Source organism: Podarcis pityusensis, assembly GCF_964106645.2.
Source record: "Podarcis pityusensis genome assembly, chromosome: 6".
Taxonomy (NCBI): Eukaryota; Metazoa; Chordata; class Lepidosauria; order Squamata; family Lacertidae; genus Podarcis; species Podarcis pityusensis.
In genome coordinates this window covers 96508626-96527416 of record NC_138030.1, presented here as the reverse complement: position 1 = coordinate 96527416, position 18791 = coordinate 96508626, and the positions used below count along the sequence as shown (strand labels likewise).

General features: G+C 44.0%; 1 protein-coding gene and 2 long non-coding RNA genes across 13 annotated transcripts in view; 2 read left to right on the top strand and 1 right to left on the bottom strand.

Annotated features, from left to right (window-relative positions):
* Positions 1 to 17091, top strand: part of LOC308480672 — a 124356-nt gene extending 107265 nt beyond the window's left edge. The window contains exon 2 of the long non-coding RNA XR_013988213.1: positions 15989 to 17091. This is a non-coding gene — a long non-coding RNA (uncharacterized lncRNA). The remainder of the gene's footprint in view (positions 1 to 15988) is intronic.
* RGS8 (regulator of G protein signaling 8) overlaps positions 1 to 17091 on the top strand; it is an 84596-nt gene extending 67505 nt beyond the window's left edge. For all 9 annotated transcript variants that reach the window (XM_081012299.1, XM_081012298.1, XM_081012296.1 and 6 more), the window contains 3 exons: positions 1682 to 1746; positions 12313 to 12479; positions 14007 to 17091. In XM_081012299.1, coding sequence (XP_080868425.1) covers positions 1682 to 1746; positions 12313 to 12479; positions 14007 to 14189 — 415 coding nt within the window. In that variant the 3' untranslated portion in view covers positions 14190 to 17091. The remainder of the gene's footprint in view (positions 1 to 1681; positions 1747 to 12312; positions 12480 to 14006) is intronic.
* On the bottom strand, positions 5 to 10696 carry LOC308480664. Of its 3 annotated transcripts, none has more exons than XR_013988203.1 (4): positions 10546 to 10696; positions 9764 to 9911; positions 1343 to 1498; positions 5 to 119 (listed from the first exon to the last, which is right to left on the bottom strand). It is a non-coding gene; the product is annotated as an uncharacterized lncRNA (long non-coding RNA). The 3 variants fall into 3 exon arrangements; XR_013988204.1 differs by lacking the exons at positions 5 to 119; positions 1343 to 1498 and adding exons at positions 3554 to 6155; positions 8168 to 8318; XR_013988205.1 differs by lacking the exons at positions 5 to 119; positions 1343 to 1498 and adding exons at positions 3554 to 6155; positions 8168 to 8318 and having other exon boundaries at positions 9764 to 9908.
* Positions 17092 to 18791: the final 1700 nt, after the last annotated feature.

The window sequence follows — 18791 nt, the reverse complement described above, 5'->3', positions numbered from 1 at the left end:
GAGTAGTGGTGAGGCAATCCACCTTCTTCCTTTTCTGTGTTGTTCTCCCCTTTCCTTTGCGGTGATTTTATAAATCCTTCCGTTCTCAATTTCTGCACCTGGCAGCATGGATTTCAAACCTGTAAGAAAATGGATTGTACAGGTTTTGTGCCGAAGGAGTGAGTGAGCCTGAATCTTCATGGATTGCCTTCTTCTGCCAGAACCAACTTAAATCCATTCAACAATAATAGAAACCCTTTTATGAAATACTGTAATTAGGACAGGGGTCAGCAAACTTTTTCAGCAGGGGGCCGGTCCACTGTCCCTCAAACCTTGTCAGGGACCGGACTATATTTTTGGGGGGGAAATGAATATGCCCCACAAATAACCCAAAGATGCATTTTAAATAAAAGGACACATTCTACTCATGTAAAAACATGATGATTCCGTGGGCGATTGGGCCGGATTTGGCCCCCGGGCCTTAGTTTACCTACCCATGAATTGGGATGTGCCTCGGTTAGAATGTTCTCTATTAGAAGTGAGCCGTGTACAGCTGCGAAACAGTATAAATGAGATGCAAACAGTGTAGTGCTTAATTTGAAGTGGACTCTGGAAACCTCCTTCAAAAGAAGGTGGCAGTTGTCCAGAGCCTCAACCTCCTTTGCATCCGTATATCTCCACTCACATTTTGCATTTCTTTATGCATGTGCCTCTAAGCATGCTTGCACAGAATGTCCTTCTCTCCGCACACTGCCAGATGTTCGGTATGCTCTGCTGGAAGCGCCATACCACAATGGCTGGTGAGGCTTGCTCCAGAAGCACAAGCCATGGTAGAAGGATGCTGGAGTCAGGCCAGTTAGAAGTCAGCCTGGCTGGACAGAGTAAGGAACGCTGCCGGAGACGGGGGAAAGGGCAGTAACTGGCTGGGAGCAGGAAGAGGAGCAGTCTGGGCATGCAGAGAGGTGGTTTGGGGGCTTCTGTAAAGAACAACCTGGATGTGACATGGGACAGTCAGCATTAGAACCTCCCACATAAAAAACCCCAATATTAATTGCAGTCTTGCTTTACCAAGAGCAGATCAGAATTATAGTGCTGAGGAGGGAGACTAAGTTTTCTCCCTATGCTGTTTTTAGGATTAAAATCTCCCTACCCCAGCTGCTACTTTCCCCATGGGACACGTAGGTTTTCCTTAATGGGGCAAACAACAGACCGGAGGAATTTTCCATTAAGAAAACAGTGGGTGGGCTTACCCTTTACCCTATTACTGTGGTCCTGATTTGATCCACCTGCCTTTTTAAAGTATTTTTAACAAAAGCAGTCTTATTCACAAGAATGCCTACTCGCATACTTAACTACAAGTTACCTGGAGTAGGGGAGTGCACCACCAGCACAGTTACCCCACCAGGAGGAAGGACTTCTGGTCTAAGATATCTGTATTTTGTCCAATCTATTCCAATCTATTCCAACATTCACCAATCTTTTCCAACATTCAACATACTTTTTAAAAGAATTCTAATGCCTGTACAAAGAAGGTGATACAGAACAGAAAATTAGCTGCTCTGTAATTTTGCACAAGTTGTTTAGGCCATATAATATTGCAAATTCTGCCAGGTTTTGGGCTGCCTTGGTATACACTCCTCAATCCCCATTTCTCACTTGCAGCAATGCTCACTGACCCTAACTGCCCCCTACTTTGTCACAGGAGATTATCAACAGAAGAAGCTACAAGATGGGCAGATTCTTTTGATGTCCTTCTGTCCCATAAATGTGAGTAGAATTGCATTCCTCCTGGAATCTATTATTTGCCCTCCAACCTTACCAATTTACTAATTATTTAATGACAAGGTTTACTTGTTAACTGCTTTGTAACAGGCCTCCAGTGGGAGTGGGATCCAGTTCTCTTAAGAGCAGTGCTTTTTTTCTAAAAAAGTATTTAGGGCACTCTCATTTCCCTACTCATATTGAAATACTGCCCCTCAATGAGGTCAAACTTAGATTCACAAAATGTTTAGGAGTATGCGTCCCCCTGCGTCCCCCCAGAAAAAAAGCACTGCTTAAGATGTATCCTGGGTTGTACACCTGGATGATTTTCACAGGAGAGTCTTCAATTGGCTTTTCCTTAGATCAACTCTTGTTATGTGAATATAAAGCAAGAAAATAAGTTTGACATTTATTTTGTATTATGTACCATGCTGGCAACATCTCCAAGTGGCAAAAACTGTGCATCTCACTTGTGCATCTTCAAAGGCCTTGCACACCCCAAAAGAAACATGAGTGTTGGAAGTGACCTCTCATGTGACGTGGTCCAGTCTCCACTGCTATAGCATCCTTGGTAGGTCACCAAGCAGCCTCTGCTTTAAAAACAACCCTAACCAAAGAGTCTCCACCACCACCTTCCGAGGCAAGTGTGTCTTCCACTGTCAAGCAAATTGTACTTTTCGGATGTTCTTCCCAATGTTTAGTTCAAACCTCCTTTCTTGTAATTTGAACTCACTGGATTGGGTCCTGCTCTCTGGAGCAGACCTTCTCAACGTTGGGTCCCCAGATGTTGGACTATAACTCCCATCATATTTGGAGATGGCTATTTCCGTGCGCTGCTCTGGTTCGCCAGAAGCGGCTTAGTCATGCTGGCCACATGACCCGGAAGGTGTACGCTGGCTCCCTCGGCCAGTAAAGCGAGATGAGCACCGCAACCCCAGAGTCGGCCACGACTGGCCCTAATGGTCAGGGGTCCCTTTATCATGTCATCTCTTCTGCAAGCGTCTTCATGTAGTGTTAGATCTCTGCATATCTAGGGGCCATACTATATGAGACAGTGGCAGCCATATGTGTTAGCTCATGGATCTTGTAAAGTAGAGGGTGGGGAGAAAATTCCTGGGTGCTAATTCTGACAGGCATTATGGCAAAGGGAGTGGATCCTTCCCCAACTCCCATGCTTTACTTTCCCACACTTTGGATGCAATCTTTGCTCCCTAACTCAGACTGCTGCAGCAGGGTAGGATTGACTGGAGATGTCCCTCAGCTGGTTGTGGGGGTTCAGTGTCCATAGGTCCCCTCTGCACCCGTTAAAAGCATGCTTGGTCAGAAAGCTACTGCTGATACTTCCTTCTGGCAGCAGCCAGCTTAAGCCCCCCAAAGTGTGTCATTATGGGATGGAAGGGCTTTGGATGCAGCGGTGGGTCTGCCACTCCGTTCGGCCCTACTGCTCACTGGCCAGAGTTAGATTGCTCTGTCCATCACTCTGAGCACTTTTCTCCTCAGAACATGTTCATATCTGGTATGCAGTGGCTCATACGCTGGAGAGGAAGGGGAAGGTTCGGTTCTTCTCACTATCATGCCCTTTAGCTATAAAAATTAGATCCACACACCCCTGCCCTGATTTATAGGAGAATAGGGTGAAGATATGTCTAGTTTGGCATTATTAACTCTGCCCTCCCTTGCATTAGGGCTGAGTGATATTTGGCTTTGAACATCGCAATCCATCACTGGCTAAACATTGTGATATACCAATATATCTTGATGTCTGAAATAAGGATGGATCTGCGTAGAGGCATTGGCTGGTTTCACAGTTTCATATCTGCTGTTACATCTGGTGAGAATGGGTATCCTCCTGAAACCCGAGTCTGGCTTTCTGCAACAGTCCCTTCAATTCCAGCTTTAACAATGAGCTTTGAGATTTTTCAAAACTGCCTAACAAGTTAATTAAAACGAATGGGAATTGGGCATTCAAGTCTCTAATGTAGGCTGCAGATCTCCGCCCACACTGCTCAGTAAGAAAAAGCTACTTATTTCAGTTGTTACACAATATAATTTATGTTGGGGTGGGGAACCCACAATCTGCAATTTTCATATAAACTTTAGATAAAATCTCCAACACCATATAATCAACATGCTTTCTCTCACTTATAACCAATGAATTATCCCAGCTCTAGTCATGAAAATATTGTTCTGTTTCACTGACATATCACACTGGGAATGTTCAGATTTCTCCTGATACAGGATATATCCTGTAGCTTTTACCTTTCAGAGCTTGCAGTATGTTGCTCTAGCTAGCTGCAGGGATTGTTTCTATATCACGCCTCCTTTCCAAAGCACACACACATAATGGAAAAGGTGGGACCCTGCTGCAGAACAAATGCCCCTGCTGCGTGTTTCAAATGCAAGAGTTACACACCCTAGTGCACAGTACAGAGTGAAATTTCAAAGAAAAGAAAAACGGCTAAAATAGTGGAGTATTGCTCTTGGGGAGGAGGATACTTTGATGGATTAAATAATCTCATGTAGCCAGACAGCTGGAGGTGGGGAGGGACTTATTTCCTGAAGCTTTGGAAAGCTACAACCACAGGGTTAGAGAACCAGTAGTATGACTCCGTCTAAGGTAGCTTCTTATAGCCAATTTTGAATTTTGCATGACTACACTCTCTTGCAGTAGGCTGGTCCAGTGGGATGCAATCAGCTGCAAATGATTACCAAACAAATATCCATTAAAAATGCGTGTAAAAATCCAGAGTGGGAAGCTATGGCGCAGAAAATAGTGACATCACAGCAATAAGTGTCTGTGACAGTGGTACAACCAAAGCCGAAAATGCAAAAAATGGCATTGCAACAGAGATTCCCAGGGCAGTCCAACATTCCAGGGGAAAACCCTTGGAGACTAATGATTCAAAACACTATTTTAGAACATAACCAAGATGAGGCAGCATTCTAGGGAACAATGTTAGGAGCCTGGTGTGATTCAAACAGTCTTTTAAAATGCAACCTTCAGCTGTGCTGATATCTGTCCTCCAGTTAATCAAAAGCTTTCTCCCTCTTTGAAAGAGGCCTCCATTTTTCTGTCTCGTTCTCAGAGCACTTTAGAATTTCATGAGATGCAGGGTTTTGAGCTTAGTTTATCATTTCGAGGCGGCTGCTGGTGGTTTGGGTGTCCCAGTAAATGTTCCCCCAGTACTCTGTCATCTTCCTGGCTCCTGCACTGAAAAATCCCCATGAGAGGACACACCTCACTATGCCTCCCCCTGGACTTGGTTGAAGTGTGGGCATCTGGGAGGACTGCAGAGTACAGACCACTGGTGAGACATCATAATGGCCAGTGTGGTGGGGCAAAGCCATGGATCTGCTCTTCCAACACTGGCACTGCTACAGCTTAACTGAACAGGGCTGGGGTGGGTAGTGTGGTGGGCAGTGGTGGGAGCACCGGATTGTGTCTGCCAGTGAGTGAAAGAAAGAAAGAAAGAAAGGGTACTCACAAACACTCCTCAGCCCTCTCAAAAGTAAAGTAAGTGCATCAAAAACCCTGCACCCCACCCATGAGAATTCCTCTGAAATTTTCTCTCCCCTTTTATAATGCCGTATTTGAATGCAATTTCTTTTATCACTAATTGATGGATAATGGTTTTTTTGGGGGGGGAGAGAAGCAGTACTATTTTCCAGCATACTCCTAACTTAAAGTAGCAAAGAAAGGAAAAGGAGAAGCAGAGAAATAACCCAGTTGTGAAAAGAGAGGTATCGGAAAAATATGCTGATAACCATGGGCTGTTATACTTGGTCGTCTTCCTTTAAAGCAAGCCTATTTTTGCCCTAGCTGTAGGTGTCTGTGAAGTGAACACTGTTTTGAGATCTGCAAACCAAGTATTTCAATCCATTTCCTGTCTTGGTGGCAAAGCTAACCAGCTTTTCAAAAACAAGATCAGTTATTGTTACTGTGACTGGCCAAATATCCTACAACTATATGGAGGCCACATAGCGCTCATGTTCTTATAACAGCTACAATAATCTTGTAATATTGCAGCTATTTCACTATACAGTGGTACCTTGGGTTACATACGCTTCAGGTTACATACGCTTCAGGTTACAGATGCTTCAGGTTACAGACTCCACTAACCCAGAAATATTACCTTGGGTTAAGAACTTTGCTTCAGGATGAGAACAGAAATCGTGCAGCAGCGGTGCGGTGGCAGCGGGAAGCCCCATTAGCTAAAGTAGTGCTTCAGGTTAAGAACAGTTTCAGGTTAAGAACGGACCTCCAGAACGAATTAAGTTCTTAACCCAAGGTACCACTGTATAAACAATGAAAAGAAGAGAAATTTTATCCTTGTCCATTGCAGTCCTCAGCTAGAAGAGGAGGTGAAAGCCCAGGCAAGATGGAAATTGGTTGGCCTCTGGAAACAGCCTGGAAACTAAGAGAAGGTCAGGATGTTGGTCAAGGATCAAGGTGTTAATGCAGAGTTTAGCAGGTTTGCAGCTGGAATAGCCATCCCACAGCTGAGACAGAAAGAGCAAGTTGCCTCAGCATAGGCCTGGAGCAACTGTTAGCGTTAGGTAGTGTGGATTAGGTAGACATGATTAACCCCCTGCCTTCTGACTGCTGCAAGAGCTGGCCCCCTTTTTATGTATCTGCCAGGTATTTAGGATCAGGAAGCACACCCATCTCCTGCTCAGGGCTACTGCTGTATGAGGACTCTGCACCTGAGGATTTCTAGTGCAGGGCAATGACAATAACGAGAGGAAACCCTGGTAGCAATCCCCCACTCACCCACCTTGGAAAGAGAAACTGATACTGGGTCATTTTTAAATATGTTAACCACTTATTCTCCACCTACGCTCCACAGGAAGCAATAAAATGAGTTGTATTTTCAGGCAGACGGTATCTGCAAAGGATCCTTAAAAAACCTCAATAGTGCTTTGCCAGGTCCATCCACACTGGACAGGACAGTGCTGCTATTACCCTTTATTTCTAAAAATTGCCACAAATCAGGCCTAAAGAAAACATGGGAGGATGACACAGAAACTAGTGGGATACAGCAGGCTGACAACAGCATCATCTAGATGCTCCGTAAAATGTAGGTGTGAAAAGGATGTCCATTCCAGAGAAAGGGGCTAGAAAGAAAATCTCTTTTTGCTTGGCACTGCTGGATAGCATGACCCAGAACAGAATTGCATTTGAACTGATGATAAAGGTCTGTCCCTGGGGATTGGCTTGTAAAGGCTGTTTCACACATGCTGGTCATCACTTGCTGCTGCAGTCATCAAGATGATCACATCTCTGTGAGTTTATTCTCATGCTGTAATTTGTTATCTGTTCTGTGTTCATACATCTGAGGACAAATAATAGCTTATTGGATGCTAAATCCTGGTCTGAGGAGTAAGGAAGAGGTAGGGGAGAAGAAGAGAGAGAGGTGACCATGAACAGAGAGAGAGGACTTGTTCTCCCTGTATATTTCTTGCCCAGGAGAGATGGTCTGGCTAGACAGATGAAGATTCCTTTTGACAGAATGCTGGAAGAGACACAAAACAAGAACATATCTTGCACTGCATCCCTCACAGGGCTGGGCATGCGGTTTATCATTTGTCCAACATCTAGCAGGCTGGACTGTCCTTAGATCCTCAGTCTGATTGCAACTGTCAATACATGGAAAACCCCTGCGTGCTTTCAATTGCCTTGGCTTGCTTTGGGAAGATTTCCTCCTCTTGCCCTCCCTCTCTCCCTCTGTCTCTGATGTGTGTATACGTGTCATGCGACTCCTATGCCCTTTGGCAATTCCAATTTCTCTCTCCCACCCCTCAGATTCATTACTAAATCTCCCCATTAAAAACATTATTGGAAATTCCCATTTTAGCCACAGATCTGGTGATGCTAAAACTTTGTTAGTTTTGAGTGGCTGCCAGGATTCAAAATACCAATGCAAGTGTCACTGAAAAGTCAAATACTCATCCCAGTTTTTAAAGCACTGACTGGTTTACATGCCACATCCAACTGCAAGCTCAATCACTGAATGTGTGGGCTTGCCAATTCCGGAGCAAAATGTAGGCTCACACAGCTCCCCTGCTCCCCAGAGCTACACCTCTGGGTGGAATCTCCATGATATGATTCAGCACAATGACACTGCATTACACATTTTGGACTATTAGATGTCACTGCAGGAGAGAGGAGGAGGTAGTCATGTGTGTGATGGGACATGCAACAGAGAGAGAGAGAGAGAGAGAGAGAGAGAGAGAGAGAGAGAGGAAGAGGAAGAGGAAGAGGAAGAGGAAGAGGAAGAGGAAGAGGAAGAGGAAGAGACCCGGGAGTTGAATGTCTGGGGATTAGCACCCAAGAATCACTCCCTTTCCCACAATTTAGTTTCTTTGCACAGCTACTGAGTTAACTGAGAGCAGGAGGCTAGTCAGAGGTCTGTGTGGGATCTTTTACCTCCAGCTGCTTATCTTGCCCCCTGCTTCCTCTAGGTTACTTTCTGGGGCAAAGAGGTCTTTCTCAGCATATCCATCATGAGAAAACGCTCTTCTTTCATAAGAGCTCCTGGCCAAGTCTGCTCAGTTTCTCACGTCCTCTGGCAAGCAGCCTGTTTCCGGAAAAGTCAGTGTAAATTGTGAGGATGCCTGAGAGCAGACACTGGAAGAGAAGGGAAAGGAACACATGTGAACACATGATAAAAAGCTGTTTACATTTATTATTAAGGGGGGGGGGCTCATTCCCAAAAGGCAAATGCTAAGAAAGCTATGGGATTGGAAAAACCAAGGCTAGTAATAACATAGCTCCCTAATGAAGTGAGGTTTTTGCTACTTTCCAGGTTGCCTCTGTAAACAGTGGGCTTTGTTTGCAGTGGATAGACCTTGAGATAAAAAATTGAGAACTTGGATCATATGTAGGAAAAAAGCACAGGACTTAATGTTGGTTCTAAACCACAGTGTCTCAGAATATTAAAAGTGACCCATACCTATAATATCTTATAAGGAGTCACGGAATTTCAAAACAAACCAGCGATTCTAAAACACGAAAGGTTGAAAGAGAATTGTGGGGCAGATGAAGGGAGCATTCTCATGTTATCTGCTTGTCTTAATGCACAAGTGCATGCTAGCCTGCTACTGCCATTAACAAAACTCCAAGCTATTCAGGGCCATCAGACACACTCTGTGCTATATTGAGCTCAAGGTCACTACATCAGGGAGTAGACAAGTGTTGGCAAAGGATTCAGCCTGGAGTGGCTTAGGAACGTATTTGGCACTTCCTAAATATCCACCAAGACCTTCCTTGACCTAAGACCTACAACAACATATTCTGATTCAGTTTTTTGGCTCTCATCCAGCCCATTGCCACTTTAAGGCACTGATACAGCACCAATCCAGCTTCACTGGGTCCAGATGGCATATAGAGTGAGTGAGCCCAGTGTCATCCACATAATGATGACACCAAAACCCAAATCTATTGGTGACAGCACTCAACAGCTTCATATGGATGTTAAGAAGCACTGGGGACAAGGTGGGGCATTTGCAGCCCTTGGTACAACTGCCATGGTACTGAGCCTTCGTCACCCAATGCTCTTCTCTAGAGAAGGTAGGAGCAGAACCACTGTATCACCATGGCTCCAACCCCAATCTTCTGAGCCAGGAGGATAGCATGGTTAATAGTATCAAAAGCCACTGAGATATCAAGGAGAATAAACAGGCACACCATCTCCTGATACGAGTAATCAACAAGAGGAACCAAAGCCATCCTAGTGCCAAAAGCAGAGTGGAAGCTGGATTTGAAATGGGTCAAGATAACTGGTTTAATTCTTCCTCCAGTACTCTTAATAGTTGCACTGGCCAGACACAGATTTACTACCTCTCTGGGAACCAGAGCTAACTTTAATTGGATCAGGGTCATCATATTTAGTGACTGCTGTAAAGAGGACAACAATTTGCATAAAATTTGAATGTGCTTATTTTATGCATAGATGCAGATTCAGACATAATTATTATAATTTAAATAGAAATACAATACATTTCCCCATAGCGGCATGCATACCTGTCTACTGATGGGAAACGTCAACACTCTCCTTCTTAGGTTTCATTATCTTAATATAAGCCTTGGACCGGACAGCTCTTCAGATAAGAGGATTCTTCCAGGGGACTGTTCTCTTACAGAAGACTGTTGCCTCCAAAGTACTCTCCTACTGAGCAGCAAAAGCAAACAATAGTGTTAGCGGGCCTTCTCTCTATTTATAACATATAACCCAAGATACCCTGGCACAGTTACTAAGCACCAAAGAGATAAGGGCACTTTCACTAACTACCTAAAGCCAGCAGCAAGCGCATTGTGCTCTCCTCTGCCAATCTTTATGAGAGTGGTAATGATTAGAAAGAGGATGATCACCCTCATGCATAAATAGAGATTACAAATGTGTCCTAAATAGCTGATGGGTTGCAAATGGTATACCTGGGCATAAACTCCCATTCAACCAGAAGCTCATTCAGAGGCCTTGGAGTCATGGCTGTTTAAATACAATGAGAAATATGTCCTTTGTCATGAGCTTATAATGAGCAGGGCAGTTTAGTCTTATGGAGTGCAGAGAGCTGTTTCCCCAGTCCTCTCCTATGCCGCATTTCAATTCAAACCTTGAGGGGTAGTCATGGTTGCCTGGGCCTGCACGTGCCACACAACGTGATGGGATGCTGTGGTGATTGAGTGGACTATACAGTTTCTGAATACAGATGAGGAGAAGCAGTGGCGTAGCATGGGGGGCACAGGGGTGGTTGCCCAGGGCACAAAATTGTTAGGGGGCGCAAAATTTGAGCAGCCAGTTCTGCCTCAGCATAGCTGAGTGCTTCTGTAAGCTGGGGTCCATTGAAAATGGCTTCTCCATGCAAATCAGGAAGTGACTTCTCCAGACAATGAAACGACTCTTCTTTTCTTATCTCTGCAGCTGGGTGATACGGTCACCGTTAGGCAGTTGAATGTGCATGTATACTCCATCCGTTTTACTCTCTCCCACCCACCCACCTGCTCTGTGCGGCCCCAGGCACCGGCAACCCATGCTATGGCGCTTAGGAGGAGATACCTTTTCTAAACACTCCCTCATTAAACTCCCCCCTACCCCACAAAACCCCTCTTTAGATGCACCTGTATGAAAAGTTCTAGTCCAACTCTTTGCCTGTGTGCTGGTTTTCCATTTACAGAGAGTTTTTAATGCAAGGAAGCATTTCTTCTTAAGGAGTCCTTTTCTTTGTTCTCCTTACACCTTACCAAGAGGCTAGCTTGACTTGATTAGTTTTTAACACTTGAAGGATCCAGGGATTAGAGGGGTCTGGCACCCAGTTTAACACCCCAAGCCTTGATTAAATTCTAACACTTGCTGGATCCAGGGTTTAGACCAAGAATGAATGAAGCTATTTGGTTAGGCACCCTTGTTCTGTAACAACATGGACTCGAGGCAGCTCAACAGGTCTCTTGGGAGTTCCTCAGTGAGGTAGTAAAAATGGCACACAAGTCTCCTTGAAAGAGAGCTACCCCACCATTACTGTTATTGGTGATGAGACCAAAAGCTTAGCTGGTAGCCATGGTGTGAACAGAGGGCTAAACTGGACACAACACTAATCTCACTTAAAATTGCTCTCTTTTTACAAAATACATATACAGTAGTTAACAGGTATACTGCAAAAGGGTCTTCAGTTCTTTCCACCCTTGACCCAAGCAGGAGCTCTCCTTCTCTGGGCTAGTAATGGGGTCCTATCAAAACTGCAGTGGAAAATGAGAAGGTTAATCCCGCCCCAACACATTACAGTCTTAGTGAGACGACAGTGGGGTGGGGGTGAGAAACACCTATTAACTGGGGGTGGGTGGGGATAAAAGACAATTCCAGTGATGCATTTAGTTTCATGTCTGCTTTGGCCCAAGTGTGTGATTAGCAATCACGATAAAATATTTTGCAAGCTCTTCTGCAACACATATGGGAATTCCTCAGCAGACAAGTTGCCTTGATGAGTTAACTGAAGAAAGGTGAATTACAGATGTTTTAAGTACATGAGTAAATAATAGAAAGGGTTCCCTGATGGTACAAAGTTTTAAAATTAATGCACTCCCAGCATTTATTGCATTTGGTATTTGCATCGGATATCAATTATTTATATATACAACTGTTGGAACTCTTTTTATATATGCATTTGTTTTATATATGTTTTCACTGGACTGTGAAATTGCTTCAAGATGCTTCATAGGAACAACAGTACATAAAAAGCTGGACCTGAAGCCTAGTGCTAGCAGTAGGAGCTGAATGACACCACAATTCCCCACTCTCATACCAGATTTAAGTGTGTGTGTCTCCAGAATGCTCACACACCAACTGGGCTTTCCATGATGCATTTATCTTCTTAAAAATATGCTGCACAAAATGAAATATTGAGGGGGGAAGCCCAAACATCATTTTGTAGATAAATTGCAAAATGTTGGTACCCTACCTATGGTTGTTAGGTGGGACCTATGGTTCCATTTCATTAGAATGGAACAACAGCAACAAACCCCTAAAAATTGAAAATGGTTCACACATTCAAGCCTTAAAGAGTTTCCCCTTTTTTCAGATGGAGTGGCTGCGTTTCGTGCATTCCTAAAGACTGAGTTCAGTGAAGAGAACCTGGAATTCTGGCTGGCTTGCGAGGAGTTCAAAAAGACACGGTCCACTGCCAAGCTGGCTTCCAAGGCACACAGAATTTTTGAAGAATTTATTGATGTGCAAGCACCACGAGAGGTTAGTAGATGCAAGAAACTGTTATTCTGGCAGGATGAATCTTGGAAACAAGGGTGGTAGAGAGCAGCAGAGAACCCACCACGCACCAATCTTCCTAGGATTGCGGGCCACTTGTGGAACCTCAGTCTATTTGTTTGTTTGTTTGTATCTATTTCTATACCTCCCTTCATCGGAGGTTCACAGGGCAGTTTACAGAATAAAAACACAAAAATACACAACATAGGGCCACAGTTTATAACCTGGGGGGAAATCAGGCAATGTGTGCTCACCCCTGGAATGTTTGCACATACCACTAAGCCATGGTTGGATGGATGTAGAAGCTAACAGCCATTCAGGGATCCCTCTCTGCAGAGAAGAAGGCTACCCACAGTCTTTTCCACATGGGTGTCGTTAGAGGAAGCATTGATTTGAGCTCTGCATCAGTCGTGCGGTTTTTATTAGTTTTATCAGCTTTTTATTAGCTTTTATCAGTTCTAGTATTCTATCGCTTGGTATTTTTTTCTTAATTACTATAATCACAAAGTTTAGGCTAAAAGTTTTAGAGAAAGCCCTGGAAAGTCTCGGAGAAAGCCTTAATTAGCTCCAGCTCGACTCAATCTACCAACTACTTATCAGCAGGAGAGGAGATCAAATGCCCTAATCTTGGAAGGACTCTGAGTTTCCTGATTTACAGCAGAAAATAGTGGCGGCTGAATCTCCGTGAAAATGTCTAAGGAAAAAGAAGCGATGGGCTTCATCTCCATAAGCGAGCCCACAGCAGAAGTGCAATGTCTTTCCCACATGACTGTATAGTTGCAAGAACATTTGACTTCCCATCTTCTGGTGCAGCATAATACAGTGGGCATGAGCTACAGCCACTTGGGTTTAGATATGCACTCAGACCTAAAACTTGATAGATGTCAAGTTCCAAAGGGTATTTGTAAGGGTTAGAATGGAATAACATGGATACAGCAGGACTTGCTTCCCAGCAAATATGCACTAACATGCGCAGAAATATGCTTCATGACATTACAATAAAGGTTAGGCAATTCAGAAATTACTGTAATTTGCTGATCTAGAGAAGGATCCTAAAACTTGGGTTACCAGATGCCCAATATTTTAATGATCCTACTGCCTGTTTGTCAGGTGATCAGTATTAAAATATGAGAAACCAATGCATCTCAGATGTGGTCCAGCCTTGGTTCTTTCATTGCCTACCTACTCATCCAGCTTGCTGCGTCTTTCACTTGGCAAGTTCCATCATTGCACTTGGCTCAATATGTTTCACCCTGATTTTGCCCCCAAATCTACCTCACCCCTTGGCCAGTTTGGTTAAAATTAAAAGTTGACAATGCCAGCTGAAATTCTACATGGCTGCGCATGTGTCATCGAGCCAGATGTACTCCAGGTTTGCTTTTCAGCTCAAAAGTGATGAATTAAATTTGACAGTGTGACAAAAATGCTGTATTTGATTGTGGATGGAGGGCGGGGGAAGTGAAGAATTGCCCCTGCTGCCTCGCACAAATTACATTTGTGTTTCTTTCTCAGGTGAACATAGACTTCCAGACCCGAGAGGTGACAAGACGGAACATACAGGAGCCCTCACCAACGTGCTTTGACCAGGCCCAGGGCAAAATTCACAGCCTTATGGAAAAAGACTCTTACCCCAGGTTCCTAAGGTCAAAAATGTATACAGACCTGCTGTCTCAAACCCAGAGGAGGCTCAGCTAGAGCAGAGATGGAGACTCCCCTCCTTAGATACCATGAGCTTCCTGCACCAGCCAAATCCATTTCCGTATGTGAAATTAAGTTCATTGGTGTTACAACAGCGGTAGAATGAGAGGGGGAGCGGAAGAAGCATGAAGAGTTGGGCTGTATGTGTGTGTGTAAAACATTTCTCAGCATGAGTCCAGTGCTCTCTTTGGATCCTTGTGCGTGTGCGTGTGTGAGCAGACACCTATATTTTTAACTTTAGCAAATGCACACACACAACACTGAAACACTTCGTAGGTGGTGCTGTTTTCGGGAACATAACATCTGAACTACATTTTATGCTGAATTCACTGGTCGTGAAGCCAGGCTTCCTAATTCCTTTACTACACTAGGCTAGTCGGTAAATAGTCATCTGTGCTGGACCACAAAGCAGATCCAGAAAGAGCATCTGGAGGGTCAGAGGCTGGCCTTGTCGAGAAGCGCCAGAAGCAAGCGGCCAGAGGTGCAAGGCACCATGCAGAAAGGACAGTCAAATTGCAGTAACTGGTCAGCCAGAAGGACATAGACCAGCAGGTAGCAGATGTATGCCTCAGCAGATGTTTAAAAAAGGGAGAGGCAAGACAGACAAGGCTCTAGACTTGGCCTGGAGTGATTTACAGCCTGGCCAAATAAAACCAAATCTGTTTTAGGGGGGGCAAAGTGGAGGCTTGAGATGGATGGTACAGCCAGTTTCCCCTTTGCTTTACCACCCGGAATAGCTTATCACAAGGGGCAACCAGCCTGTTGATAAGAAAGTTTTGAATTCAAATCCAGACGAACCCTGACAAGAAGGTTCTACATCTCTTTTCCCCTGTATGTTCAGGCAGTTATTTATTTTCCTTACCTTATTCAATAGGTTTTCAGACTGCTTTTAAGGCAAAACTGTATCCCAAAGAGGTTCACAATACATAGCCATAATAAAATCCAACAATAAAACCCATTCAAACATAATATCCAGTACCACCAAAAGTTATATAGGCCAACCTACCACAGAAAAAAGAAAAATAACTCAACCCTAAAAAGCAGTGTCCTAGATTAGCCTCCGATGTCCATGATAAAAAGATGACCCAAGGTCTATTTAAAATTAAGGAGAGATGGGCTTCCCTGATTTCACTTGGAATCAAGTTCTATGACTGGGAAGCCACCACTGAAAAGACCTTCTTTGACAACACTCTGATAGGCTGTTGGAGCTGGGGCATATGGGAGAGTTAAAGCTGTGGTATAATGCACAGGACTCAGGCTAGCTCCTATGTGAAAAGAGAACAACACAGCTCCTTTTTACTTGGATTTGTATTGATGTGATCTTGAAACAGTCTCTGCCCCTTTAGTGTTATCCCTTGCCCCTCTATATACAGCCATCTAAATTATACTGTCATTGTAAGTCTCAGATATTTTGCATTTTAAGCTCCTGCTCCAACTTTGTTCTGAAGACTGGTGGGTGGGTTTGGGTTTTTTTGAACAGCATGCAGGGATAGAAGTAGAAGCAGGGAGTGGGCAGTGTACTCCTTCTGAAATCTACTTCTTCTTGCTTCTTTATTTCATGGATGGCCCTTTCAAAGAACTGTGAATACACTTGTCTTATTGCCAGTATAAAGAGGCAAAGGTCATTGTCCAAGAAGCCAAAAACATGAAACCTCCTTCATATATGGGTTGGGGTCCTCCTGCCCTTGAGTAATAGAACTAGCTCTACAACTAGATCTGTTAGGATGCTAAAACTTATTGGCACCCTCACATATTAGTTCTTAGGCTCCCTCTGGGAAATTGTTCAAGTGTTGTAGATACAATTATCAATTTGTGCTGTAGGAATACCCCTGTGATACTGGTGGTAAGAGAAATAAATAAAAGGAGGCCAATCTCCTGGTAAGGTTGCCATCTCAGTATGCAGAGTGGATTTATATTTTGTGAAAAGCTCTAGATTTAAGCAGAACCAAGACGAGTTCAGATGACCTGGTGCATCTCCTCACTCCATTCATAATCCCTTCCTCCCCAGCAACTCCACTATGCAATATGATGTCTCTCACACCAAAGTGGGTAAGAGAAGGAGGGTAAATAAAGTGGTGCAGGAATGAGTGTGAGAAACTGAACCTGCAAAGCTTCTCCTAAAGAAACCGGAAGCCCATCTAAGTTCCAAAGTGGCAGCTGTACAAAACATGTCAGAGAATTATCATTTTCCTGCTTTCATGCACCAATGGATAAAAGTGGCACTGAACTCCACCATAATGCTATTTATCATCCTTACCACTGACTGTTATTTATTATTCACTGATTGATGTTGGTGCTGTGTGAACAATAAGAGGACATATGGACCCTCTTTGAAGGGGACCTGTTTAGAGGAGAAAATCTATCCCAGATGAAAATCCTAGTCCTGGAGAGCTGTTTATGTGTGTGTGTATATAGATATTAGACATTATGCAGCATATATTTTTCTTCTTCCAATACAGCAGCATGCTCAGTTTTATGTGTATATGCAGATGTTGTATTCTATTACCTAAGAAACACAGCTTAAAATAGACTATGTAGACACCTGCTGTGTCATGATATTGAGCAAATATTTCAGGTCAAACTTTCTACTGGGGGGTGGGTGGGCATGTAAGGAAGAATAAGGAAACAAGGTTCTAATGATAAAAAGGAGCAAGGCTGAAAATGCATTTGAATCAGTGGTATCATGGGGTGCTGTGTCCTTCAAACACTGTGCACAATACACAGCCGATTACAAGCTCTGATGTGATGCTGTGGTGGGAGAGGGCGGAGGGTGGCTTCCTGCAGTAGCGTTTTTTGGATTAAAAAATCTGTACTCTCCTTGCGTTTCAAGGTTTGCACAGACTCACCTGACAATGTCTCTGTAAAGCATACACTGCATTAAAATGGCATTGAGCATCTAGCATTGACCATGACAACAAGTGAATCATAAAGTAGAATGGATTTTGTCGCATTTGCTTTTCCAGCTTAGTGACAAAGGGTGAGTACATATTGGTTCCTGAAGCTTTAGCTTCAGCAGAGGCACACAGTAAACCAGATGTTTGATAGAACAAGACATTTGAGGCCAGTCAGAGGCAAAAATAAAAAATAAAAACCCAAACAGCATTCCATACGGTGGCATAGCACCAAACTAAATATATGACAATTTGCTGCCCTTTAATGGTACTCCAAAATCTGCTGCCTGACTCCCTTGACTAATGGTAAACAGGCTGTGTGTGGAATGACAGGCAAAACTGGAGGCAGTCGATCAAGATGAAGCACTAAGCAAATATGAACTCCAGGGACTGGAATGGATATGCACTGGGTGCCTGTCTGGTCTCCTCAGAAACCGCTGTGCAGATGTGCTCCAACATGATTTAGTCGATTTGCCAACTCCTAAGCAATTTCATTTAATGGCAGAGGCAGCTTCAGACAACTGCTAAGGTGGCTGGCCTGCCTCCACAGCTGAACCACACATGCAGCAGAATATTTATTTAACAACCCATGAAGCAGTTTACAAAGGAAAATGGACAACTATATTTAATAATATAAAACACTGAAACTGATAAAATAATAATTCTATTCTCCCATTACATTTCTGCTCCCTCAGCGCTGTGATCTAAACCACTGAGCCTCTTGGGCCGATTGGAAGGTCAGCAGTTCAAATCCCTGTGACTGGGTGAGCTCACATTGCTCTGTCCCAGCTCCTGCAGCCTAGCAGTTCGAAAGCATACCAGCGCGAGTAGATAAATAGGTAGCGCTGGGGCAGGAAGGTAAATGGTATTTCCGTGCACTCTGGCTTCCGTCACAGTGTCCTGTTGCGTCAGAAGCGGTTTAGTCATGCTGGCCACATGACTTGGAAACCTGTCTGTGGACAAACGCCAGCTCCCTCAGTCTGAAAGCGAGATGAGCGCTGCACCCCCTAGTCGCCTTTGACTGGACTTAACTGTCCAGGGGTCCTTTACCTTTTACCTTAGCTGCCGGAACTCACCATGAACACCTCCCTTGTTCTCTTATAATGGCACTCACCTGAGAGGTGCCAGAACTGAGTTCTGGCAAGTTCCAGCTGAAAAACGGCCCTGCTACAATCTATATGATGTAGCTTTCCTTGGACTTTTACCACATCAGAATGAAGGAGCAGGGTGTGCACAGAGAAACTGCAAACTAAAGCACACAGACAACTAGCAGGTCAAGGAAAAATGGCAATCTACAAACCTCCCCTCCCCAGCATGCACAGGACATATTTAGAGGGGGGACGATTCAGGATTAGGCAGTTTCCATATAAAAGTTTTTGTGGATGCCACATGTGTTGATTTGAGCGTTTGACACCTGCAAGCCGCATGGCGGCTGCCTAGCAAACGCTGAGCAAAGCATTCTGAAGCAAGTTTTTCAACCAACACCCACTTAGTCTAGACTTATGGTAAGCAAGCAGACATGCAATTTGCTCTTTATTTTCTTCCAGACTGTCAACATGTACCACAAATAGCTAATTTAGGTACATGTTGGGAGATAGGCCAGTAAAAGTTGTGGACCAGAAAATTTTGTGAGCTTGTTTGCAAGGCTGTTCCGTAAGGCCTGATGCCTTCTTTTCCTTCAGTGCTCTTTAATCTTGCAGCATTAAGC